The sequence below is a fragment of the Cottoperca gobio genome, chromosome 3, assembly GCF_900634415.1.
Source record: "Cottoperca gobio chromosome 3, fCotGob3.1, whole genome shotgun sequence".
Taxonomy (NCBI): Eukaryota; Metazoa; Chordata; class Actinopteri; order Perciformes; family Bovichtidae; genus Cottoperca; species Cottoperca gobio.
Window position 1 is genome coordinate 28776095 of NC_041357.1, and position 19858 is coordinate 28795952.

A 19858-nucleotide genomic window follows, 5' to 3' on the forward strand; every position below is an offset into this window, starting at 1 on the left:
ATACATACATGTATATACATACATACATGTACATACATACACATACATGTACACACATACATGTACATACATACACATACATGTACATACATACACATACATACACATACATACACATACATGTACATACATACATGTACATACATACATGTACATACATACATGTACATACATACACATACATGTACATACATACACATACATGTACATACATACATACATGTACATACATACATGTATATACATACACATACACATACACACACACACACACACCACCAGAACAATGCCCATCACTATAGGCCTGAATGTCTGCTGATTAGTGGGGTAACGTTACACACAGTTCACAGTCTGATGAACAGGTTTTGAGTTACAGTTATATACTTTCTGCACAGTGAAGGAGATTACAATAAAACTCCAATAACAATGGCTCCCGGGCGAATAACTCAAGTATTGTGAAGGCAATCAACATAACCTTAAATACTCTCCATGGCCAATGTGAAATGTGTAAAACAATCTATTTTTAACAAACGTGAATGTGAAGACTCACCAGTCGGAGGGCGAAGAAGAGGATGAGGAGGATTCCACAGGAGAGCATGGAGAGGCCCAGCAGCAGCACCAGCGGCTGATACTGGCTGATGCAGGAGAATTTGCGGTAAAGTGCTTCATTTTTCAGCTCCTGGTCGTTCAACAGGTACTTCCCCTTGGACGGCATGGCTCACACTTCTTACAGAGGCATATCAGGTGTTAACAAGGAGCCACCGAGAGCAGGAGTGTGTGTCTCCACAACTTTGTGTTTGTGTGTGGGCCAGAAGTTTGTCAAGAAGTCCACAGTTCTAGATCTGTCAGGGGCCCCTTGCTAGCTCATGACGCTCAAGTGAAACTTGTGTTTTTCCTTCTGCGTGGCATTTTGAATGTTGTTGTTGCTTCTCTCACAGCTTCGTTGTAGCTCTCTCCACCAGTCGTTACTTTCTGTCTCTCTCCGTCTCTCTCCCCTTCGCTAGTCCTTTTGTGTCTTCTATCCTCTGTCTGGTGTTGGCAGGCAGACCCGCTTCATCCTTTGCCAGCCACTGTGTTGCTCCCTTCAGTGGGCTTGAGTAATAAGCCTGGGGCCGGGAGACACGGAGGAGGAGGAGGGGAGGGGAGTTTAAGAAAGGGGAGGAGAGGGATAAAGAGGAAGAGCAGGAGGAAAGCAGGAGGTGGTGAGGGCAGCAACAAAGGTCATCAGTGATCCCACCAGGTTTCGGGATGTAATGGAGCGGTGAGGTTGGCAGCTCCACTGCTAAAAAAGGAGCACAAAGAAGGAGGGAAGGGGGGGGGGGGGGGGGGGGAGGACAACATTTTTACCAAAGGTTTGGTGGCACACGCACAAAACAAACACTGCAAAACAAAACAAAACATATATTTTTTTCATGAGCATATACAAAAACAAAAAGGAACCTGAAGCGCTGCGAAGTTGCCAACTATTCATTTTTTCGTTCTTTTTTAAAGAATGATTCCAGCTTCTTAAAACGTGAATATTTTCTGATTTCTTTGCTCCTCTATGCCAGTAAACAAACCAAGACATTTGACCTTCGCTGAACACTAATCCACATTTTTATAGACCAAAAAACTGATGAATCGCGGAAATAACAAATTAAACGACAATGAAAATAATTGTTGCAGCCGTGGAACCTGGCTGTAACAGGTTCCAGGATGTTCACTACATGTGACTCACTGTGAGAGAGCGAGACGATGAGCACATGCTTACTCATACCTGAACGCCGCAATTTCCACAAACCCAGAATGCTCGGTCTGTTTACAGCAGCAGGGTCCTGACTCAGTGTGGAGAGATATTCCATAGAAAGTAATGAGGGGCCACACTGCTAATGAGAGCAGTTGATTTGGAGCCATTTACTAAACAATACAACGTCGAGGAATGAACTTCTACGCAGCCACAAACCACTTTATTCTCCCCCCGCTGAACTAACAAACAAGATGGATCCACAGCCAAGGTTACAGTAATAAAAGGAGACAACACAAACCAAAGAGAAGTGCTGTGTTTGTGTATATGTCTGCTTGTTGAGTGAGAGGCCATGCTGTATTAACAGGATCAAGTCTGAGAGAAAGATCCAGGAAGGCTGTGTCAAAACACACAATGTGGATATGTCTTCAACGACCTGATAATCACAATACACAGTCTGCAGACGTCACAGTATGAGAGGAGAGGCAGTGGCGCTGAGGTAAAGGCTGCAAGTTATTAAAGCCTATTGACGTATTATAGCCTAATGCTTTAAAAACTAGACAGATACATACGATAGACATTTTTATATATCGTCATATTGCCCAGCGCTACGAGAGAGGGGTGAATTTGCATGCAACTATCCATCTCTCTAAATAAGATCAACATATATTCATTTAGGAGAGAAGAGGAGACACTGGTTTGCAGCTCAATAGAAACAATGTGAACTTCGCACCGCTGTCAATAGAAACCTCATTTCCTCCAGTTGCTAATATCGCTGTCCCAGTGTGCATTGTGTGCAAGCCACTGCTTCATGTTTGTCCCTCACATAGCAACTGCAACAGATGCTATGTGCCATAAACATAGAAAAAGCAGAGCAAAAAAAGGGATACACACACACACTAGTTTGGTGTGTGTGTGTGTGTGTGTGTGTGTGTGTGTGTGTGTGTGTGTGTGTGTGTGAAAAGACAGCCGCAGTGTTTCCATCTTGCAGCGATAACATGCATTGCCGCACACTAAGCAGCGTCACAAGTTTACACTTTTCTACTTTCCCTTTCACGGCTGCTGCTGGACAGAACATCCTGCAGCCGGTTCTCACATGGCGCTGCCGCGTCCTCCCTTTGCATCAAGAACCAGCCGGCCCGTGAGAAGGGAATCCTGATTGGATGTTTACTGGCTGTTTTCATTTACTCCACATACCTACTAAATGCCCCGTCTACATCCTCAACCTGCAAATGCATGCAACGCTGATGTATCAGGATGCATGGGAAGGTTAATTCCAGGTAAAAGCATTAAACAAAAAGCCAGGAAAAAAAAGGACAGTTAAGCTTGTACGCCAAGCAGTGGAGACCGTGTCTGAGAGGGAACAAGGGAGCCGTTATTATAAGATGGACTTTACTTTTCAAAGGGCCACGGAGATGCTTCTTTCTTATCTGCTGATATACCTTCGATCTCAGAAGAAAATATACAAAAGAAGAAATCAGCCGTTTCTTTCAGTGGCTCTCATGTAGGCGCTTTTCCTTTAATCCATGCTCCAATGACCAAATGGATTTCTTATTGTTTGAACATGACCAGGAAACAAGCTGAAGTGCAAACTGAAGCCAACATGCCTCTCAGCTACCCAGTCCATTGTTTCCCCTCAAACCACTGAAGTGAAAAGGTTAATAAAATGCTTTTAGAAATCAATGATCCAAGTCAGATGACTGACACTTCAGCATTTAAAGGGTTGATCTAGTCTTTAGACAGCAGTTTGACACTGCAAGAACTCATTTACCAGATGTGAAAGCCCTTGGCCTTCATCAGGCTTTTTATGCTCCAACTCAAAAGTTACCATGGCAAAACAAAGCAGTACCATCAGACCTGCGGTTGTGCCGTAGCGCCGAGCTGGGAGAACAGACAGGGGTGCACGCTTCAATAGAGCCGAGTCTCTCAACGAAGCTCTGATGAATAGCTGAAACTGTGCTGCATTGACTGCCAGGTCTTTTACTATGAAAGCTTGGCAATTGAGGGAATCACATAACAGCCTTGTAAACTGGCGTCACTAAGTCCTGGAACAGCAGCCGTACAAAATCAACCAACGTCACCGTGTGCTCGCTGCGGAGACGCAGGAACGTTCAGACCCTTGTGTCAAAGAAAAGAGGAGGTGAAGTGTAACAGAGCTGTGAGAGTGAGTTATTGTAAAGAGCTTCAGGAGAACAACAGTGTTGATAAGCGTGGAAACCATGCTGGGTGGGTTTTCATTAAACACACTGGGGGGAGACTTTTCCTGGCATTTTGTCAGCAAAAGTAGAAATTCATGAGTTCTTCTTTTATTTGTATTACTTTGGCATCTTTGTTTTAAACTTAGACATCATTACTCTTGTGGTTTTGCAGAGCACACTTCAACAATCTGGTACTGGTACAAGTACTGGTTATAGATCGAGTTAAATACACACCACATGAATCTGTGGTAGCCCTTGTGTAAGGAGCAGCTGGATATATTAAGGCTAAAATGAACAAATATTCATTTTCAGTTAATCGGCCGATTGTTTTCTCGATTAAAATAGTCTATAAAATGTCAGAAAATAGTGAAAAACGTCCATCACAGTTTCTCAAGTCTCAAGTCCACGATGGTCTTTAACGGTCTTGTTTTGTCAGTTTAACTTGGTACAAAATACAGAAAAGCAGGAAATCTCCACATTTGAGAGGCTGAAAACAGCATTTTCTGCCATTTTTGCATGAAAAATGACATCGTTCTGTCGATGAATGTCGATTAGCGGACTAATCGTTACAGATCTATTGCAGTCCCTGGATGTCGAGACATTTTGTATTGTTTCGGCTCCGTATTTTAGCATATTAGATTTCAACTGAAGCATCGACTGTGAGGTTAGAGCGCTGACTTTCTGCTTGAAAGGTCATTATCATAAATGAATATGAATTTTCCTCCCATCCGAGTCCGAGTCAAGACCAAGAGATTTTAATTTCAATGAAATGGAAAATTCCTCATTTACTGTGGAAATGTTCTGGTTGAATGCTGCCTGGGAACGGTCAATCCATCATGCAGAGTAATCACATGGGTAATAAACCAATCTTATCTAAAGATCTGGTCAGATCTTCACCAAACCCACGCCTTATTTTAAAGCCTTTTCATGGAGAGCAAACAGGCAGGTCTCTCTAAGCAAATCACTCGGCTTTTATGGCCGTCTTTGTGTTGGCATTCAATAAACTTAGACAAAAAAAGGGGACAAAGAGTGACCTCTGTAAAAGAAAACAGCAAAGTGCATTTCTCAGCCCGTGCTCCACAGATCCGGGGTTAAAAAGGCGATGCAGGTAAAGATCAACTTCACCAAAAGGAGCCAGTCTTGTGGACGTCACTTGTCGAGCTGGCTTGCTTTGGTCAAACACAGAAATATTAAATCTTTGGTGCGGTTGATGTGTGTAAACTGAGCAATAGCACCATCAACACTGAAGCTATTCATAAGAGACAAGTTAATTTCTGGTTGTCACCGTTAGCAAAGACTCTGCAGTGTTCTTTTATTACTTCTATGCTAAACTATAACACAGAGGCTTACATTAACGACCAAATATCGTCACTTTCAGTTTCAATACTCTGCACGCTCGCTCACCCACACGTAGGCTCTCTCGTGTGTGTGTGTGTGGACTTTATTTGGTCAGTAAAATGTTAATATTGAATTGTCCGAAGTTAAGACTCTTCAACGTCCAACATATGACTTTATACCCCGGGATCTTATAACAGGGCACCGCGACAGCCCTGCTCTCTAAAGTCAGTGTGCAATTAGTCATCTGCACCAATTTATTTACAACTTCTGGGACATTTATCATGCATTTTAAATCGTAAGAGCAGATATCTTTAATAGAAGATTTCATTTGGCGGTTTAAAATAAATGCAGTGTTGCAGAGGTTAAGGTGTTCTAGAGGGCAACACTTGTTTGGGTTTGGGTACTTTTGAGGACGCAATCTCCATTCTTTATTTTGCATAATGTGATATTTGATCGTTGGGAGAGGAGCTGCTCTTGTAAGCGAGACCAACGAGTGCATGGAAAAAGAAAAGTTGGTCCAAAAAGGCGTGGGCTTCTTTGGAGAATGGTTGTCGTGTCGTGCACCGCAATTTTATATAGTTTATTTTTTGGTCACAAACAACAGCAACATTATTGCCAGCCATTATAACATCCACAATATCCATATTTATGGTCTTTATACAGCACTTCATAAGTTGCATATAAAAGTCCATGTTAGACAAAGCAGACCACAAGAGGAATTTAAGTGAAGCGCAACTTTAAACATTCTTTGATACATTTGGCATTTGATTCTGAATTGTTTCGTAGACGTGCAGTAAAAAAAAAGGTATGCCACTATGAAGCCAGATTATATTACAAATATTGATACTTGCTATGATATAATCAGGGACTTAACAAAACTAAGTTACCCCGTGTGTTCAGTGTGTACACAGGACGAATTGTATCCCGGTCAGAATTGGGTTGGGGGTGAAAGCTACCTACGTAATCTTGCAGGAGCTTGCCTATACACAGAGCCTTTCAATAAACAGATGACGGATGTATGTTCAGCAATGCACGGTGCCGATTAGATTAGGGCCTTCTGTTCTTTCCCATCTCCCCTCCTCTCCTCCCAGTCCTGTCTGCTGGTATTGAATTAGCCACATACACCAGAAGGAGCTGCTGAAATCTAACAATATTAACAGGATGCTATCTCAGCGCTGATTTAAGCTTCAAATGCCATTGCTTATAATAAATACAGGAAGTGCAGACAAGGGCACCACGTGCCGGAAACCGGCCGTTAACCTCTCAAGTGTTTCGCATTCACTTCCACAAACTGGAGCCGAGTCGCACCACCACAAGTGGAAAAATCCATTTTGCTACTTGTCACAAACAGCAGTCCAAAGAGGGGTTTATTGATATAAAGATATAGAGAATGTGGATCTAAACATATCAGCCATGGGGCAAATCCAATATTGAAGCAGCATTCATCGAATTAGTCTACGCCATTTCCTCCTCATGTGCCGTTTGGGTTTTAAAAACACCTGCACGCTCACAAAGGGAAGTTGTTCTCCATCAGTCATTCTCAGCGTATAACGTCAGCGTAGTCCTGCAGAATTAGATGAGGCTTGTCTTGTTTATAAATCCTGTTTTAAGACACATGTTTACAGACTTCGCCTGACGTTTACAGCTGTCTGCTTGTATTTTGTTTTCTTGTAGTTGTTTGTAGTATACGGTCGACGTCCTTTTCAAAAGAGCAGAACTTATTGTTCATCTCTTAACCTTTGACCCGCTGCTGTGTGTGAATGTGTACGTGATGTTTGTTTCAGACAAAAGGAAAAAAGAAATACGTTTTAATCACAGTATTTTAGTTTGTGCTAAAGCATTTAGTTTATATAAAACATATATAATATCCAATAAAACGCACTGAAGCTTCGTGGAATGTTTCTGTCAGATCTTCCTCCAAAAGACACATCATTTGGAAACGAACTTTGAGAAGAAAAACAGGGTGGAAAGAATGCGCTACAATGAGAGAGACCATTGTTTGGAGTTGGTGTAGCCGGCCACATCCACATTTCAGGTTTCATAACTGAACCCAGTCCATCCTGTAACTGTGGAGCAGCAGGGCCTCTCTGTATGTTCGGCCTCCACCACCACCACCACCAATGAGAAAACCATAATTATCCCCGAGTATGCCAGCCAGCCTACTACGAGCACCGCCATTCAAAGGGAAACCTCAACATCTGCGAGCAGAGAGCTGTTTACAGAGTTAAACTAAATTGCTGCAACAGAAACGGGTGGCAGCTTTAGATCAGCCTGATGACGGTAATTTTCCAGGCTACCATAAAGCCCTGGCAGCTGACTGGCAGCCGGGCCATCCGGTGCATGTTTTCTATAATCTACTGTTACAAGTAGTGTTGTTTTACACTGTACATGAACTCGTATAACTTGACCTTCAGTGTCAAACAGCACTGTGTTAAGGAGGATGCAATTCCCTTTAAACTTGAGAAGCTTATATGTGCGACATCAATACGGTTTACCCTGCAATGTATAAATACGCAGGTTTACAAGCTAGCTTACGAGGATCAAGTATTCTCTACATCTACAATTGCCAGGCATTAGAGGGAAACCTATTCCAAGACGGTCGTCCTCATTAAAAAACATTCTCCGTTAACTTTGGGAAGCACTGACAATGGAGGCCACGCCAGGAATGAGCAACACTGCAAGACCTTCAGCTGTAGGAAAATCCCTGTCATGCCGTAATAGTTTGACCTGCAAACCAATTCCTCTCCATGTGTGACGCTCTGCATCACCGCCACACCCTGCTCTGTCAGCTGTGATGACTGACCTGCATCCTGTGGTCACTTAAAGATAAGTAACCTTATGGTGCAAACACGAGGGATGCCGTCTCTATTTCTGTGGCAATGAGAAATCACTGAATCTTTTAAAAAGGGAAGTTTTACTCATGCGTGGAGCTGATTTACTGAGTAAACATGTGGAGAAAGTCGACTATTCATCCAGTAAAAACGCGTTTAAGTGCATAGAGTTCAACTCTGTTACAACCCGACTGTGTAATAATAATAATAATAACAATATTCTTTATTTATTGAGCACTTTTCAAACTCCGAGTCACAAAGTACAGACATGTCAGCATGTTTAAAAGAAAACAGATACAACCATTTGGTATATAAAACAAATATAGTGTAGAAAAAGGTAAGAATAGGGAATTACTTTGAAAAGAAATACAAAGAGAATTCAAAACTTAAACAAAATCAGGAAAGGTAATCCGATAAAAGTAATTTTAAGAAGGAGATCACAGATTGGGCGGACACTCTTGTACTCGGTGTGTAGATATATGTTCAATATTAGCTCATGAATGTTTGTACAACAGGGTGAGGTCTTACATCAAATATAAATGAAGGTTAATGGGGCCTTGACAGCAGTGATTTACGCTCCACCTTGACAATAGAAATGATATAATAACTATTACACATTACCACAGGACAAATGGCAGGATACCAATATGCTTGTATTTTCAGCAGGTTTACTCCAGACTATGATGGTGACGTGGAGAAAACATTACATCTGTGGCATGTGAGACATTATATCACATCTACTCAAAGTTAAATTAGTCAATAATATAATGGAATTGTTTGTGTTTCAATGTAATTACATGTAATATGCGACTCTCTCACAGGAGTATGTTTGAGCCTCTAACAATCTTCTATCATTATGTGATATAGAGGTTTTTTGAAAGTGCTGCCAAGTTGTGCTTAAAATGAAAAGTTGATCCACATTAAAAAACAAAAAGTGACGTCTTGACGTTTGAAGTTTGAATAACTTGGTTTGCTGGCTCGATGAAGAAATCCTGATAATAGTTAAAGAGTTTCCAAATGTATGTCTTTGTCTCTGAGTAACGTTCCTACAGTATTCCAACAACGACCATTTTTTATTAGCAGCCAGCTGAAACACGAAGATGTTTACAGACCGACAAATTCTTGAAATACTGAGAAACACGGATTGTGTTTATGATCTTACGGGTCTGTTACTGTATGCACTGGCAGGTATTTCCATTAGTGTAGCATTTGTGTGAATGCATATTTGAGCAATTGTATTTTATAGCATTCCTAAGCTTCATATATATATATATATATATATATATATATATATATATATATATATATATATATATATATATATATATATATATATATATATATATATATATATATATATATATATATATATATATATATATATATATATATATATATATATATATATATATATATATATATATATATATATATATATATAAATGAATAAAATTAAAAATTAAAATATATATATTATATAGTATGTTTGAGCCTCTATATATAAAAAATATATATATTCTTAAATAATAATATATAGATTTTTTTTTCTATTTATTGTGGAAAACAATCAATAATTATTCCCCAGTATTCCTGTAGTGCTTTCTATTTCCGTGCATCATTTGTTCCACCAGCGATTACATATCTCTGTAGCATACTTATGGTATCCATATATACTTTCTGCATGTGGAAGAATAAGACAATGAGCTTGAATGCATTCATTTGGAGATCTGAAAGACACCACAATATGTTCATTATGATATAATTCTGCTGAACAATACCACCATGTATCTAGTTTACTGTGAATAAAGTCATGTTGTCTTCATACTATGTGTCAGGGAGTATTGTGCTACCGTCTTAATTCAGGCAAGATGGCAAAACATACATACATTTGACCATGAAATACAGAATGACCTACTAAAGATGTAGTCTATACTTCCATAGCATGACACTGATAAGATTCCCACTCACACCTGCCGATCTTACAGGGGCGCATTAGTACATTAGACTAAAGTTTTTAGATTGAAGGGATTATTCCCTGGGTGAGTCCATGCAGACTGTGACTTCATCCACAGCAATATATCATTCTTGCGTTCCATCAAATGGTGCGTCTGATGCGTTTCAACTCATGCGCTCCTCTCTTCCTGCAGTCTTCAAGGTCTCCAACAGAAGCATTGCAAACAGAGGGACATTATATTCTGTAAATAAAAGCTGGCTTTGGTTTGCAACAGGGTTTTAATGTCTGCCTCTCGCAAGGCCACATCTGTCACCTTTTAGCAAAAGCAACAGTTTCTTTATTGAAAATGTACATTGCTCAAATCACCACATTATGTAAGCACTTGCTTATAAATATGCAGATTTGCATTGAAGCCGCATATACTGGTCTATACAGGTACACAGCCACACTGCATGTACAGGAGGTTCTGCGTCTCCAGCTGTTGCAGACATTTGCAAAGCTCCAAATGTTTACCGAGGTAACATCCTAAGAGACGAGAGGACTCTTGAAAACTGCTTTTAACATTGTACAGCGATTGTTCATGCAGTGCTTGTGGGTGGGAAGGATGCACAAGCACGTTGTTAGTCAAAGCATCTGTGTGCAGAGGAGGGGGGAATATAGAGGGAGTAGTATGAGCCTCTGCACATGTAATGGTCCTAATTCCACATAACAAGATATGAATCTTTTATTTGCATGTGGGAAAATGGCAAAAATGCTTTTAGCAACCCTTAGTCGACTATAATGGTAATCTGTAATACTGCGTATAAATTAGTTTAAACGTATTATATATAGTGCTGTATGCCATGAGCTGTGAGAATTAATGTTAAGCCCTCATCCATCTTTCTACCTTAATGCCAATACGGTATTGGTCTTCTTTGTCCATGCAGACATATGAGAAGTGTGCACATCAACATGGGCACCCAAGGAATCCAATACAACGGACCTTCAATTGCATAACCCATGTAAGGGGTTCAAAATGCGACCACACACAGACACATGCAGCATCTACTTCTTTAGTGCAGACTGTGGATGACATTGGGTGTGCATTGCATGCAGGGAGGAGTCAGTCGGCCGACAACTGTCTGGCTCCAGCTCAAAAATAGAGTCCAGCGAGCGTTGTCAAACACACCCTGTCCACACACATGTACATACATTACATCATCCAGCCGGAGCCGAACAGCACGGTTCAGGTCTTGATGGCAGAGGAGTGAGGTGACCAGACGTTCAGCAATCCAACACTCAACTCAACACTCCCCTAACCCTTGAAAGAACTACTGATAAGTTGACCTTGAGCCTAACCCTAAGTACCCCAGCAGCGTTGCTCAGAGGCAATCAGCCATAACACTTTGATTGGTGACAGGGAGCGGCAGTGTTGCGTCACAGTGGGTTTCCTGCCACGCCAAAACACAGACACGTTAGGCTTTAGATATTATGAAAACTGTCGCTGCCCTTAATCAAGGCACAAGCGGGAACTGAGCTATAACTGCCTGATGATTCCAGTCATGGTATAGTGTCTTTAAAAAAAAGATCTGTATGCAATACAGGAGAGCATGAGGCGCAACGCATTGGCCGAAATGCAATCTTGGAACCCATTGGCTAACGTCTGACAACTGTCTAGAATTACCTTGTAAACTGGCTACTTGCTAAACTCAAGTTCCTAATCTGACTGTAAACTATGAGCAGCGCACAGAAGAGGAAGTGTTGACACGGATGTCCACAGGCTACACTGGAACCCCCAAAATAGTGTCTTATCACCATCAGACAGACGGCCGATGGGTCCTGAGATTAGGATAGGTCAAATAGAAAGGACACATTTACCCATAGTCAAATTTAACATTTAAAACCCAACTGTCTTACCACAGAATTGACCGAGAGACCCTTGTTGTGAATTGCATGAAGAGAAATGACATGTGTAGCGAGGGAAAGAAGTGCTGACTGTATGTACTATAAGCGTTGCATGGAATGGCTCAGCCTTTAATTACAGCTGTGCAGCAGCAGACAGGTCAGACGGTGGGAGTGACGCAGAAGGAGCACAGAGGGATCTCATTACCTCAAATGCCTCCGGGGAGCTCTGGATGACTTGAGTGGATGGAGGATTTCACAAATATCATCCTTGTGTCTTTACTGAGTGTCTTCATTAGCACTCTTACCGCACTGCCTTTTACATGCAACTGACCGACTTCCACATCATGGTAGTCAATGCTCTTCATGACTCTCAATGGAGGCCTTGTCCATGGTGCGCGACTAGGGTTACACCTTTGGGAAAGCCACCCCTTATGTTTTGCCACTGCGAGCCAAAGAATGTGCCGGAAAGCATCACTTTTGAAGAGCCACACAGTTAGGAATGTCTGCAGGCAGCAGCACCCTTCTGGGGTTTCTGCGGCTGAGTGGGAGGGAGAGTTTTGGCGAAGTTTCTCCCATTTGATTTCTCCAAGGAACAGTCTTGAGATGACTGGAGCTTCACTGCAGCTCCTCCCAAAATATGAGTCACAGTCTCACTCTTTGCAAAGTCATCCAGGTGTAAAGAACTCATCCTATGTGAGGGTATGACCCCTAACTTATTTCACTACTACGAAAAGAGCTAACACATGGCTACATTTCATATGTAGCTTGTGAACAGCTACCGTGCTACCATGAAAGCTAACCTTTTAGGTTCTGAATACTTTTGTTATTGGCAACAAATCTCGTGAAAAACAGCAAAACCAACAATGCATCTGACTTCCAAAGCCTTTGGAAATATGGAGCTAGTATTTATAAGTTGGTATAATACCACCAGACTCCTTGAAAGCTTGGGTAATAGTCTAATAGTTGCTAACCCTCCCTAACAAGATGATCATAATAAAACGTAAAGAACAAACATGGATATCTTTAGTACTCACAGCTGTAAAGCTCGCAGCTTGTGGAAGACTTTCGTTTTTGTCAGAGCATTTAATTTATCGATTGCTGTCGGGGTTTGTAAAGAGAGAATATTTATACTGTATGAAAACATTCATACCACCGTTTAAAAACTATTGCTATTACAGTACCACACACACACACACACACACACACACACACACACTTTGTGAGGCTGTCACCATTTGGATGGATCCAGTGGAGCGACCCAAAGAGTCAAAAGGATGCTATTCCATTAATGAATTGTGTTGAGCCAATCTTGTGATATTATTCCCGTTGATATAATAAATAAATAAATGGTTTGTGTTCTGCATTGAGGACACATCCCTCTCATTAGTCAGGATTTTTACAGCCTTTAGTTACACTCTGCAGAAACCATGTGCCCACAAATCAATATCCGCATATGTAATTATATATCCTAACGACATCACTGTTTGCCCTGATGTAACTTTAAAATCAGTGGTTTGCTTTCATAACGGCATCCATCTGTGACTAATTGTGCAGTGGCTGCAAGTTCCCTTTTTATGAAGCCGTCCTTGCTGCGTTGTTAGGAAATGAGTCACAGTTGCTAAGGAAGTGAGATGGTGTGCGGTCGACTGTATATCACAGTGCACGGTTGTCTTTCACTCAAGGGACCTCGGGAGCTTTGAGAACCTGTGAGCTTGTTTGACTTTAGCGCTGTGGAGAAAGACAGAGGAAGGTGAAGAGTGCAAAGAGAGTGGGAGGGGTAAAATCATCTTCTGCAACTTCCTGTCTTAAAACATGGTGCAATATGCTTCAGATTAATTGACAGTGAGACAAATACACCTCTGCAAAGCGTTTGCAGATGTTGCTCGGAGAGGCAGCTTGTGAGATTTCTTTTAAGGCGACATTAATCCAGAAAATCAGCAGCAAATGTAAATTTGTGCAATGATTGCTGACAGCTGCTGACAGTGTATTCAACAAAAAGCTCTTCCTCTTTGTGTGTGTGTGTGTGTGTGTGTGTGTGTGTGTGTGTGTGTGTGTGTGTGTGTTGGCTGACACGGCAACTGGATCTTTTTAAAAAGGCAGTTGTTGCCATAGCAAAGTCAAGAGGGTGCTTCAGCAGAATGAGGAAGTGATTAATTTCTTTATAATTGTTTAAAAAATACCATAAACAAACAAACACACTTGTAAATGTCACTCACACAGCCGTCGTCTCATGTAATCAGTGTGGGCAGGTCGACACTTCAATGCTAGTTGTATAAAAACAAGAGTATAGAGACTATAATGCAGCTCTGTAGCGTCCGGGGTTAATGACGTGACATTGTCAAGAACCAATTTAAGAAATCTTTACTGTATATCACCACGTCTGCAGCGCAGATCAACCAGGATGATACTTTCCTCATGTATGTTTCTCCATATTGTGGACGCAGCATTAACAAGTTAACCAGTGATTCTCCTATAGATCGTTTAGAGCGACTCCAGTGAGCTGCACATGTGCTCTTGACCCCCCTGTGATGTCATATCGGACAACATATCCACCAAATAACTTTGGTGAAACCAGTAGCCCATGGATGAAGGGCGCACGTGCGGCTATTTAGTAAACAATCTTTTGTTCTCATGTCTAAATGCAGTGTGTTCAGTTTGTACTGTCTACTTTGCGCGTTCACATTCTGTCCTTACGCTCAGTTTTGTGAAGGGCGGGGCTTCGCACCTGACGCACACACACACACACACACACACACACACACACACACACACACACACACACACACACACACACACACACACCTACAGAGCGGAAGAAAGGAGGGGAGAGCTAAAGAGAAACCGCACGCACGCACGCACGCCCCACCCCTGTCGCATGGACCTCATCCTCCCCCACCCCCACATAAATCATCCGACCGTGGGAATTATTTCCTCCAATTTAGAGCCCTGCAACTCATAAACACTCTCCCTCTGCCGGTCCCTGAGGGATAAATGTAAAATCACCCTGACATTTGTGCAATTAACTACTATTATTCATCACATCCGGTTAAAGAAACTAATCACTAATGTGTGACATTTACATAAAGTTGAACTTCTTTCAATACCTACAGGTCAAAAACACATCTCCATATGTTGCAGCCCAACGGAACAGCTGGAATAGAAAATGCTTTGACATTGACCCACTGAGAGAAGGTGCAGCTTCTATTCTATAGAAGAACAATCCATGCAGTCACATCTCTGACCTAAGACCCCCTCAAGGAGCTGAAAGAGGAGAGGAAGAGGAGCTGGGCTCGAAAATATCAGAAACGTCTTCGCAGTTGTCAAATGTTCTAGTTCTTTCCTCATCAATATGCATCAGATTCATGCCAACAGTGTTTTAAAGTACTTCACAGGCTCCATCTGGGAAATACATTTGCAAAAAAGGCTCTTTTTAGGAGCAGATGAGAGTTGCTTCAGATGCTGCCGTTAGTAATGCACCAGTCACAGTATTTAAATACCCTTTAAAATATATGTGGACAGTTATTGTTGCCAATCCTCGCTAACCAATCTATAGTTGTGGCGCTCTTTACAATGCTCGCTTAACTGACGATTGGAAAAAGACCGCCACACCATGTGATGAACCCAGCTGTCAGTGAGGGGAGCAGCACTGCAGCGCTGCAGACTGAGGTGGACAAAACCCAGACAAGTAAAGAAAGGATCAGATTTCAATCATTTTATCCATTAAATCAATCCATTAAAATATGCAGAGAATCGACCCCGACACCACTCGGGACATCTCCACACACACACACACACACACACACACACACACACACGGTTCAGTTTGAATCGTGCAGCCTCACTGACATCCAGTTTCTCTGCAGTAGCATGTGCCCCTTATATTCTTAGGGTTTCCCATTGTATTCATTTGATTGACCAGAAAGTCAATCCTGGCTAATCGCTCATTAACCAGCCAAGTATTTAAAATCAATACTCACCACATTTCCATCAATAATCTTCCACATGTGTAATCAAACTGTTTACCTGCTGTGTTTTTCATTGCGTGTCCTCATATCTTTTACAGGTACGCTGTTTTCCAGCTCTAAAGTGAGTTCTGCAAACTCTGCGTCTCAATGGCACTTCTCCAGATGGGATGCTCTCATAACCATTACATAATGTCCTTGAACCACAGCGAGCACAAAACAAAAAACTGTGGAATTGAAATGGGGAAAAAAAAAAAAGAGAGAGCAAGACACCCACACATCTGCACCGGCATCCACACTGACACACACACTGACACACACACTGACACCCACACATCTGCACCGGCATCCACACTGACACACACACACTGACACACACACACACACACACTGACACACACAGGAGGCGTGCATCGGCTCAAACCGGCTGCAGGGTGTTTCAACATTCAACACAGCGTTCGATCTACAAGTCGAGCCGCACAATGTTATTCCATATGTGTGACTATGTGGCCAACACTTTCTCATCAACATGGTTATTATTACGCAGTGTACAGCGGTCTGAATGCATCTCTTTTGGATATAAATATATGAAATCACTGTGAGTGTGTGCTTATATTGAAATACATTTTCTCCCCCAAACTGCTGAAAGCAGATTGTAATTAGTGTTTTCATAAAGGGTGTGTGGGCGGGGAAGGTGCTGAGGAAATGGAACAATTTAACAGACAATAGGGTGAAGAGGCATTTCTCTAATGGCACTCAACACAGCATCCCATCTCAGCGGCACTGATCCTCTCCAAACGGCACAAGTAAAAGAGGGCATGGCCTTTTACGGGCCCTTAAGGGCTTTTCTGAGCAAAACACATTAGCAGCCTTAGAGGTTCGATGGTGTCAATGGGCTTAAGATGAAAATACAATACATAATTAATATCCCAACTGTGTACACACACACACACACACACACACCCACAGGGTGCTATAGTGCTATTATTTATTGTAGCATTAAAAAGCTAAATAATGTTCAACAGGGATATTCTTCTTTGTTGGGCTTCCATCTTGTTTTTTTAATTGCACTTAAAGACACAAATCTTTCCAGATCTGCTCCTCGCAGGAATAAAACGATGGCCCACACACACACAAGTGTTTTGTATATAAAGATGAATATTTAAAATAGCACTAAAGAAACAAACATTTGCAAACCACAAATATAGTGTAGCTTAATGAATGTGTGCTTGCATAATGACAGAATATAAATGTTCATGTAAAGATAATCTTGCAGAACTCGTCAGAGCTCACATTCACTAACAACATATTTAATTGGGGGCCAGTTTTGTGAATCAATGCGCAGACTGCAAAGGTCAGTCGTGTGCAACACTAACAATGCAGCAGGCATAAACAGTGGCGTTTGTGTGTAGCAGGCGTGCACATCCCGTGCATGCATGAAAACACATGAGAGGAAAGAAGGAACAAACATCTCCTCACTGTATTCTGGTAGCCTCACTTTGTTTAAGGTACAAGGAAGAAGCGTAACGTCCCCGGTTCGTGTAAGGTGACGGACTTCTGTCGTCTCTCCACTTATCTCCAAAAACACAAGGTTTTGTGAAACAGTTTGTGCGTCTGTGGACAGATAGACCGCGATAGCGTCCCAATCGTGCAAGATGCAGTCACGAAACTTTCCTGATGTGTAGTTGAGATCAAAATGAAGATCGAGTTTGAAGATGGGTGTGGTCCGAGCAACCGGAAGTAGAGGGCGGTAGGAAGTGGGTAAGAGGCCATTGGCCATCTCATTGTGGCACAATTTGGAATCGCGGCTGGTGCGATACCATTACAAGATGGTCTCCAGTTAAAGCTGTGACTCTTAACAGTTTATAGTTTCCACTTGACCCCCCCCCCCCCAGCATGCCTACACTTGAAGAAGCCACAGATGCAGGGAAAAGATCCACACTATTCAACACAGTGATGCCAAACACTGAGTCACTGAACTGCACCTCGGGATATTCAGTTCCTTGGAAATCTTGTGGACACGCTAATTGGTGCTTTTTAAAAATCGTGTAATAGATTTGAAAATTACTATTCACGTGAACCCTGCAGACACTGTTGTATATAAACTAAAACCACTTGTAACACCTCGTTTTAAAAACACATTCTTTTTGTTATCTTAGGAGGAAAATACAAATGTAGAGATTTGTAGAGATTGGGTATGACTGTGACATCGCATGTCACGCACGTGTTATCTACCGATCCGACTGTGGGGACCGATTAATGCCAAAACTTTCCAGTCACTGATAATCTTATCGAGTTTAAGTTTAAGCAGCATGACTCTGCATGGTTGCAAACCGAGTCTTGTATTTCAGTCAAGAGGTTAAAGTAAGAAAATGAAGCTGCTCTCAGATTCCTTTGTACAGTAAAAACAGTGCATTTGAGTGTCCCGCAGATTTGATGACGTCAACGTTGAACTTTGAGTGGCTTTAGGGAACCTGCTCCCAGCGGCGTCCTGCTCGTATTCCTTATTTTTCTACAAGGGGGGGAAGCTTCCTTCAATTTCACAGCACAATATGAGGGAAATCCTGGGAGTGAGAGATGCAGGCATCACCCAAGTAAAGGTCATCTCCACCCTACACTTGCCTCACACACGCTAAATAAACCAGTGGGTATTGCCATGAGGTTAGGCTCACTTTAAATAGATCAAACAAGCTTAAGCAGTGTAAAAAGAATCCAGACATTTTGGTGGAAATGAATCACTGACCTGAGGATCTGATGACCAATGTTTTTGCTGTTTTTATACCTATATTTACACGATTGTCTTGCTAAAAACTGGCGTGACACATGTTGTGAAAAGTGCTTTATAAATACATCGTCAGGAATAACTTTGAGTTGATGTTTGTCTTCTTATACAACTTAAAATCCCTTTGTACAGGTTTATCACGGTTAAGTTTTATATCTTTCTTTATTTGCATTGAAAAAGCTGCGCAGGAAAAGAGAACATTTCTAACATGCATGTAAAGGCTGTGCTGAGGAAGGATTAGTGCTGATCTCTGGCTGGAAGCACCAGAGTCTGAGTTAATGAGTCCGATTAGTCCCCAGTGAGTGTTCAGGGATTAGCACACTGTCCACCAAGAGGAGCCTTTCTCACTTCCAGCCCGAGGAGGAGAGCGAGCAGAGAGCTGCTCCAAAGTGAGGAGGAGAGACAAAGAGAGAGACGAGAGAAATGGTTAAAATCATCAGGTTTATGAGCGAAACATCATGGGGTCTGATGACAAAAGAAAATGCCAATTATGTGAGCAATCCTGCCTCTGTGTGTGAGACACGTAGTCTTCAGCTGTATCTCATATCTTTGAATCCTCAGTCTCTGGACAGCGTCGAATGTGGACAATATTTGGACAAGAAAAGCAAGAAGGAAACAAATTAAAAACAAATTCCTGAGCTCTTTTCATTTCTCTGTCGTAGATCTTCGGCGCAGAGCAGTGAAGACTACGTGGAAGTGCCAAAAACTGCAGTTTATCGAATTTGGCTCCAAGAGGGAGTCGACCCCGACAGACCCTCGTGTTGAAATGCCCAACTTCACAGAATAAATAAACATGCTTACCGCCTGTGTTTTGTTCTCTGTACAGCTGTACAGGGGGTGAACTTCTACATATTTACATTTCATTTGTTTTAATTATATTAAGGCTTAAACTAACGCATTATTAGGGCCGTGGCCTCTTTGAGTGACAGGTAGGTGTCTCACTCAGACCCGCCCACATTTAGTTGCATGACACCTCTTCAGAAACCTGTGGGGACACGGAGACTAAGACCTTTACTTCTTCTACTCTGTTTACTGGATTCATTTGCACTTCTTTGCTTGCAACATATTGCGAGACACGGCTAATGTGTGATCATATTTCACAAAGTAGAAAATAACCCTGTTTGGTAGAGTTCACTGCAGCACTACAGACATTCAGACATTACCTTTCTGGGATTGTAAAGCCTGA

General features: G+C 41.8%; 1 protein-coding gene across 4 annotated transcripts in view; it reads right to left on the reverse strand.

Annotated features, from left to right (window-relative positions):
• adcy7 (adenylate cyclase 7) overlaps nt 1–19858 on the reverse strand; it is a 62838-nt gene that overhangs the window by 38211 nt on the left and 4769 nt on the right. For 2 of the 4 annotated variants that reach the window (XM_029427079.1, XM_029427071.1), the window contains exon 1: nt 551–715. In XM_029427079.1, the coding sequence (XP_029282939.1) occupies nt 551–715 (165 nt within the window). Of the gene's footprint in view, nt 1–550; nt 1283–19858 lie in introns of those variants that run through there. The other 2 variants (XM_029427058.1, XM_029427064.1) reach the window with 2 other exon arrangements.